Genomic DNA, 8,834 nt, shown 5'->3' with positions numbered 1-8,834 from the left:
TTATTTGATGTGATTATTAGTTAATTTCTGGTGTATGGCTGGGAAGCCAGGGGAAGGCCTCGAGCCAGTAATCAAGAGTCCAGATGAGTAGGTCGTCACATGACAGAGGAGAGAACTAAAAACTACGTTAGACAATTTGTCTTTTCCAGATTTCTTCTGATGAAGATGACACCTGGACACCATAACCCACTCCGTGGCTTGGATGGTAGCGATCTCGTCTCGCATATTAAGTGTCCATGATTCGATTCCCGGCCGGTTGGTGCCCTTGTTCACCTAACAGTAAGTAGGTACTGTGATTGCTTATATATACGGAATAAATTACAATAACACAGTAACCAGGAGCATAGGGGCCAGGAGCTATGAATCGATCCCTGCAACCACAGTTAGGTGAGCATATACACACACACACACAAGGTGGACAGAGACAGGATGTTCCAGAGATGGGACACAGCAACAAGGGCCACAGTTGGAAGTTGAAGACTCAGATAAATCACAGGGATGTTAGGAAGTATTTCTTCAGCCACAGAGTTGTCAGGAAGTAGAATAGCCTGGGTAGTGATGTAGTGGAGGCAGGGTTCATACATAGCTTTAAGAAGAGGCATGATATAGCTCACGGAGCGGGAAGAGTGATCGGGTAGCGGCCAGTTGAAGAGGCGGGGCCGGGAGCTGTAAATCGACCCCTGCAACCACAACTAGGCGGACAGTCACACGTATAGAATACTGCGCAGAATAGACGAGGTGGACAAAGACATGTTCCAGAGATGGGACACAGACACAAGAGGTCACAATTGGAAGTTGAAGACTCAGATGAATCAAAGGGATGTTAGGAAGTATTTCTTCAGTCATAGAGTAGTCAGGCCATGGAATAGCCTAGAAAGTGATGTAGTGGAGGCAGGAACCATACATAGTTTTAAGGCGAGGTATGATAGAGCTCATGGGGCAGGGAGAGAGAGGACCTAGTAGCAATCAGCGAAGAGGCGGGGCCAGAAGCTGTGAATCGACCCCTGCAACCAGGTGAGTACTATCTTATCTTCACTAGTACTCTCAAGGAAGGCCATACGATCACTAAGACATATTGGCTTGCTTGTATCGAAGACCATAAGTCGTTGGCAATAGATGGCGTTGGGGTGGATCTCCGTTGTAATCTGTGGAACTTTTAGTTACTGCTGCTGTTAATGAGGATCCTGTTGCTTCTGTGTCTGTTTTCCTCTACTGTTAATTCTTCTGTTGCTGCTCGCACTGATAACGATTTTGTCATAGTTGCTGTTCTTACTGTTGCCGTGTTGCTGTTACTGTTATATTGTTTCTGTTGCTGCTGTTACTGTTATGATTGTTGCAACTGTTGGTAGTGTTCCTCTGGCGATGGTAACATATTTGTAATTATGTAAATAATTACACACACACACACATTATATATATATATATATATATATATATATATATATATATATATATATATATATATATATATATATATATGTGTGTGTGTGTGTGTGTGTATGTATGTATGTATGTATGTATATATTTAATGCAGCTATAAAAATACATGACCCACATTTGCATAAATCTGAGAGAGAGAGACTTGAGACAGTAGACAACAGAGTAAGACGACTCATCTCTGGCCTGGGCCCGGTCTGGATAGATACATCATTTCAGCAAAGTCTTCAACGCTGGAGGGATGTGGGTGGCCTTAGTGTTATGTACAAAACCAATACTGTCAAGGTACCACACTTGGCTCCACTCCGAGGAGAGCGAGAAGTGAGCTTCTAGACCACAAGACGGGCAGCCAGCATCAACTTCACAACCTCACTTCATCGTAAATCATTTATTCATTTATTCCCAGAATGACTCGAGTTTCGAACACATTCGTATAACATAATGATACCAACGAAATAAAATTCCTGGCCCACAGATGGCTCCAACTTAATCCTTTTCCCTAGTTACATATCTCATAATAAAAAGCTTTTAAGTGAGATGATGTAACAACTCTGAGCTTTTAAATAAACTTAGGAACCTTAACCCAACCTTGTTAAGCACTGTGTAAATATATATATATATATATATATATATATATATATATATATATATATATATATATATATATATATATATATATATATATATATAGGGGGGTTGGGAGTTGGATTGTAAGTCACAAAGAATTAGGTCGTAGTTAGGTTTAAGACAGCTTTTTAAAGCAGGTTTAATTAAATTCAATTTGATGCCGTGAACTGACGCATACACGAGCCAGGGGGAAGGAGCTATGACTCGACCCCTGCAACCACAATTAGGTGAGTACACCCCCACATACCCCCCTCTCACTTTCACCCCCCTCCCCTCACAGGTTACATTAGCTCAGGTCACACCTACATGTTCCTAGGGGTACCAGCTATTACCCGGGAACACTGTATAATGTTGGTAAGACTGCTCCTGTAATCTTTGGTTAATGGATCACCATTAATTGTCCATTACCTCTTAAGGGGTACCTTTAAATGGTGTCCTAATTTTTTTTTCTAACCTTTCGATTTTTAATAGGCCTCATCCAGTAGGCTTAAACTATCCACCCTAGGTCGTCTGCATCACGGTCTGCGCTTCGGATTCAACACCACGTTGTTTTCCAAGGCTGAGGGACTGATTACCTCGTCATTTGCATATAGGTCTTCAGTCTTCTCATTATGCCCTTGAATCTGTATTGATAAAGCAACTGGATGGCAAAACATCTGCAAATAGTGATACCCAGAGGTTGCACCTGAGTCTACGTTGTGGTTTAGCGCACCACCACCCTCCACTACGACTACCACCATTATCACCACCACTACCACCACCACTACCACCACCACTACCACCACCACTACCACCACCACTACCACCACCACTACCACCACTACCACCACCACCACTACCACCACCACTACCACCACCACCACTACCACCACCACTACCACCACCACTACCACCACCACTACCACCACCACTACCACCATCACTACCACCACCACTACCACCACCACTACCACCACCACTACCACCATCACTACCACCACCACTACCACCACCACTACCACCACCACCACTACCACCACCACTACCACCACCACTACCACCACCACTACCACCACCACTACCACCATCACTACCACCATCACTACCACCACCACTACCACCACCACTACCACCACCACTACCACCACCACTACCACCACCACTACCACCACCACTACCACCACCACTACCACCACCACTACCACCATCACTACCACCACCACTACCACCACCACTACCACCACCACTACCACCACCACTACCACCACCACTACCACCACCACTACCACCACCACTACCACCATCACTACCACCACCACTACCACCACCACTACCACCACCACTACCACCACCACTACCACCACCACTACCACCACCACTACCACCACCACTACCACCACCACTACCACCACCACTACCACCACCACTACCACCACCACAACCACCATCACTACCACCATCACTACCACCATCACTACCACCATCACTACCACCATCACTACCACCATCACTACAGCAAGTCACGAGGCACCATCAACTTTTCTCCGGCTCCCCCCCCCCCCTCAACACCACACAAAGTCCCCACGTAAATTATCCTTCAAATTCCCGAGCATTATCTAGTGGTGGTGGTGGTTGTGTTTAGTTATAAATTGTCACAGTGTCAGTAATGGTTAATGGAGATACTGATTTCGGTTAATGGATGTTACTTCTAACTGCAAATTCAATTTCTAAACGATACAATGGAATGTATGAACCTGTCTCAATATTGGATTATAATGCCCGTAAAAGGCAAAGAATCTTCTGAAAAGTATAAATGCAGTATGCCTAGAGGCCTATGCTAGGTAGGTTGTGTCTCTCTCCCACATAAAACAGACTTAATCCATCGGCATCTCGCTGAGGTCTTTGATGCTGGTGAGGGGCTCTTGATCTAGGGAATTGGATCTGTGCTCCAGTTCCATAAATTGACCCTTAATGCCTTCCCCCCCCTTTCTTCCACAGGTGCTGTATAATCCCAACAGGTTTAACGCTCCCCCATGAATAAAATTATCTCCCTGAGGTCCTTTTCAGCAGACAGAGTGCCTAAGTTACATCCCTCAATAAAGGTAATTTATCTTGTTTTATTTAATCCATGTGTATTGGTTTTATTCGTAGTACAGAGTTTTATTCCTATGGAGAGTAATATTTATTATAAAACACAAACCAATGGTTTAATCTCGTCGAGCATTAATTTCTGGCCCCCCTATGACCCTTAGAAAGGAAATTGCCCTCGTAGATAGACTAATGGGCGAGTATCAATCGCCATTAATGGGATGGTAGGGCCATGACCTCTAAGCTCCCCGCAGCGCCAGATCTCACACCCAACACAAGTGTGGTTCTTTCCAGGCATCCTGGACCAGCATCCAGACTTGCGCTTTCAGTCTCTCTTCACTCGGGTTCAGGACTTTGGCTTGAACTGTCCTGATGTGGATATCAAAGAAAATTATCCTTGCCTTAACTGCCTCTCATTTACAAAGATATTAAATTTTTTTAATATTTTTGGTGCTGATTCCTCCTTCCGATTACATTTTTTTTGTATTTCCGCTGAGTTTCTATAAAGGTTGAGAAGGATATCAAAATAACATTGATTTAGTGTGTTACGTTAGTTTACCATTTGTCTTATGTCAGTAATAGCATTACGAAGCTACAGTAACTAGCAGTACGAAATTCATATTTATCAGGTCTAGGGATCTGAAGGCAAATTATTCTGCCTATATGACCCTAGTGAGTTTAGCGCTTTCTTTTGAGAATAGTAATAATGTCCTGCCTATAATTCAAGTCTGTGGTGGTTCTAATAGTTTATTTTTGTTGCAAGATTGGTTTAAAGAGACGCCTCTGGTGGAACAGGGACACATACCATAGGTGACATGTGGGTGTTACGATAGTAGTGTTACTATAGAGTCGGGATTGTATAGGGGATTGGATAGTATAGGATGGGATTGTAAAGTGTTTAAAACTGTTAATACGACTAAAAACATAGGATTAAGTTGAAGAAATTCTGATTTGTTGGTAAGTTATGGAAGAGTAAACTTTAAGTTTAATGTATGCACTGAAATATGTGAGTAATATGGCCTAACTTTTTTTCTAGCGTGTGATCTGCGCCTTCCTGCTACACCAACACCACAGGAGGTTCAACCTGCACTGCGGCATTGCTGATGGCGAGAACCCCTCAGGTAAAAGTTGTCTGATGCTGGTAATGGGTAATCGTAGTAGAAGAGGGTTCAGTCTAAAATCAGTAAACAGGACACTACAGGAGAGTTGAATCCTGTTCATTTATCATTACAAAAACTGTTACAAGTGTTATCCTTAAGTCTCTCTCATCCCTCCTTCAGTTACATTTTAATGCATAATATTCATCCCACCTCTGGCTGCCTTCAAGGAGCTGGAGAGATACATAACGTCAGTACCCGATCAACCAGTCTGTGGTTCGTACGTTGGATTACGTGTGGCCAGCAAAAGCAGCCTGGTTGATCAGGACCTGATACAACGGGAGGCCTGGTCAAGGACTGGATCGCGGGGGCGTTGACCCCGAAACATCCTCCAGGTAGACATTTTCACACCCTCCAGGTACACACACTTTCACACCCTCCAGGTACACACACTTTCACACCCTCCAGGTACACACACTTTTCTCACTCGTTCCTGTCTCTTTCCCTCCATAAGAATGTCACTAAACTTCTCCTTTCCTTCTTCCAGATGTGGGCGTCTTCGAGGTGGATGCCGCCACCGCCACCAACAGCCTGGAGACTCAGAGACGTGTAGAATGTACTGTATCCATCGTGAAAGTCCAGGAATGGTGGGAAGAAGATCAGAAGGACCAGCTGGACACGACACAAGAAACTACACCTCCGAGGGGAAGGTTCCTTCCCAGGATCACCCTGGTAAGTCCCAGTAGCAGAGTTGAAGGTTGCTAAGAGTGCTTAAGGGTGAATATTAGAGGGTTCTGATAGACCAAATGGAGGTAATGGTTGACAAGGGTGTGATAGACCTCTGAAAGATAGATATATAATGTGCAGAAGTGAGATTTTTTGTAAATTGTGAAAGTGATTGTGTGTGTAAATGTAAGTGTAGTCTGAGGAGAGAATAGAAAACCTGAAGAATGTCTAGAGAAGAAAATGGGAATGTAAAGACAGGGAGGAAAAAGGCGGTTTCTCTCCTGTAAAGATCAGGATGATCTACAAGGATGAAGGTAGGTAAAAAATGGAGAGTAGAGCTTCTGAAGTTGAAAGTATAGTAGGTTGTGGATGATTTTGTGAACAGCAGAGCGGAGGAGGTGCTAGTTTCTAGCAGCCAGGAAAGAGAGAGGGGGGAAAGGTGCTAGCTTCTAGCAGCCAGGAGAGAGGGAGGAGGTGCTAGTTTCTAGCAGCCGGGAGAGAGAGAGAGGGAGGAGGTGCTAGTTTCTAGCAGCCAGGAGAGAGAGAGGAGGGGCTAGTTTCTAGCAGCCAGGAGAGAGAGAGAGGGGGGAGGTGCTAGCTTCTAGCAGCCAGGAGAGAGGGAGGAGGTGCTAGTTTCTAGCACCCAGGAGAGAGATGTGCTAGCTTCCAGCCAGGAGAGAGAGGGAGAGAGAGAGGGAGAGAGAGAGAGGGAGAGAGAAAGAGAGGGAGAGAGAAAGAGAGGGAGAGAGAAAGAGGGAGGGAGGGAGGTGCTAGTTTCTAGAGAGAGCGAGGACTAGGAGTAGAGAAGGTTGACAGGAGAGTGTGGGAAGAGTTTAACAAGGACGGGGAGGTATGAGAGGGAGATAATGAGGTAAAGTTTAACATCCATAAAAATGGAAGAAATCACAGTAAAACGCGTGATTGAAAATAGGTATAAAATACAACAGTGAAAACAGGAAAACCTGAGTTTTCTTGTGTATAAACACGTGAAAACGCTCAAGTTTAATTTCCTATTTTCACTGTGATTTGTTACGTCTATAAAACATATTTCTTCTCACGCAATTATCAAAGTCTCTCTCTGTTATTTGTGATTTGTTGACTCCCATAAACATGAAAATAAGTTACATTATCAATCAAAAGTTTATTAACAAAGTTTTTGCATCAGTAGGAAATTATCAAAAAAATTCTACCATGTCAGTTGCTATTTTTGGGGGAGAAAATTTTGACCTCAGAAATTCCCTTTAGTCTTACGAATGTTGATAAATTTCCTAAGTTTTCAGTATTGCCCCAAAAAAATCCCACCACGCCTAGTTTTGATTGTAATAATAATACTACTGATTTCTGTTTCAGGTGTGGAGAGCTGGAGTTCCTGGACGAGCTCAGAGAGGTGGCACAGACGGTCATGTCCTGGCACTACACTGGCTCTCATCCCAACCAGTCTTCAGCAACCAAAGTCTGGAGAACTCCACCATCTCCACCCAGGGTGACTCCGTGTGGCATCCAGGCTTCCAGTGGCGCAGAGTGACCTAACCACGTCCATAACGTAGCCAGATCAGCGACCTTCACGAGTCGGCGATGGAGTCTGGTCAGCAGCCCTTCCAGAGAGAGTCTCCACATCAATGTCTGAGGCTCCAGTCGGCGATGGAGTCTGGTCAGCAGCCGTTCCAGAGAGTCTCCACATCAATGCCTGACGCTCCAGTCGGCGATGGAGTCTGGTCAGCAGCCCTTCCAGAGTCTCCACATCAATGCCTGACGCTCCAGTCGGCGATGGAGTCTGGTCAGCAGCCCTTCCAGAGTCTCCACATCAATGCCTGACGCTCCAGTCGGCGATGGAGTCTGGTCAGCAGCCCTTCCAGAGAGTCTCCACATCAATGCCTGACGCTCCAGTCGGCGATGGAGTCTGGTCAGCAGCCCTTCCAGAGAGTCTCCACATCAATGCCTCACGCTCCAGGTGCCGTGAACACTGTGTACTGTCTTCAATCAACCATTCATCACAGCGAGTGAAAAGTGCGAAAAGTGTGTCAAAGCCCGTGTGTCATTCATTTCAGGGTCCGAGTTGCTGAAAAAACTCGTTTCACTAAGAATCGTGAAAAAAATCATATTGTGCCATGAAAAAACAGTGTTAATTTCGATTCATAACGACAGAAACGTGAAAAATTCAGTTGTAAACTACTGTATTTGTAAAGTCACGGCACCGTGACTGGAGCAAATAGTTTCGTCTTGGACCGAAACGTTGTCAGAAGTAGCTTAAGTACGAGTTATTTGCTCCAGTCACGGTGCCGTGACTATATTTTCTGATGAAAGTTATTGTTGTGTGTATATTGACTGTAGTAGTGACTTAGGTCTTGACAGTGTCAAAGACAAGTCTAGTAGCAGAATATTGTGTCAGGAGAGTCTAAGAGACTTTAGAAGTTTGTTATGACTTACGTATCACTCGGTACTAAGTCATAAACAAACTTCTAAAGCCTCTATTGACTCTCCTGACACAATATTCTGCTACTAGACTTGTCTTTGACACTGTCAAGACCTGAGTCACAACTACAGCCAATGTACACACAAACTGTCTGTATAAACTGTTTTGTAATCTCCTAATAAATAAATTACTTGAAGGTACTGAAATCTATCAATGAACCCCAGTAGGGTAGCTGGGGTACCTGGGGGGGGGGTACGGGCAGCCGGGTGGGGGCTGGGAAGGGGGGGGGGGGGTGCGGGGGAAAGGGGGGGGTATGCAGGGGAGTGGGGGGGATTCGGGGGGGAGGGAGGTGGGGGTAACGGGGGCTGGTTTGGCGCATTTATGGCCGTATATAAAGCTATTTAATTAATTTTCTGGGGGGGGGGGGGGATTCGGGGGGGATTCGGGGGGATTCGGGGGGGTTTGGG

General features: G+C 45.0%; 1 protein-coding gene across 1 annotated transcript; it reads left to right on the top strand.

Annotated features, from left to right (window-relative positions):
• The first annotated feature begins 151 nt into the window (after window positions 1-151).
• On the top strand, window positions 152-8,540 carry LOC138850895 (uncharacterized). The gene is made up of 5 exons (XM_070104800.1): window positions 152-279; window positions 4,042-4,145; window positions 5,168-5,252; window positions 5,776-5,960; window positions 7,305-8,540. The coding sequence occupies exons 2-5, from the start codon at window positions 4,077-4,079 to the stop codon at window positions 7,482-7,484; spliced, it is 519 nt and encodes a 172-aa protein (XP_069960901.1). The 5' UTR covers window positions 152-279; window positions 4,042-4,076; the 3' UTR covers window positions 7,485-8,540.
• The last annotated feature ends 294 nt before the right edge of the window (window positions 8,541-8,834 follow it).

Source organism: Cherax quadricarinatus, chromosome 94 (assembly GCF_038502225.1).
Source record: "Cherax quadricarinatus isolate ZL_2023a chromosome 94, ASM3850222v1, whole genome shotgun sequence".
Taxonomy (NCBI): Eukaryota; Metazoa; Arthropoda; class Malacostraca; order Decapoda; family Parastacidae; genus Cherax; species Cherax quadricarinatus.
The sequence above is the reverse complement of the archived record's forward strand: the minus strand, read 5'-3'. Positions and strand labels throughout refer to the sequence as shown.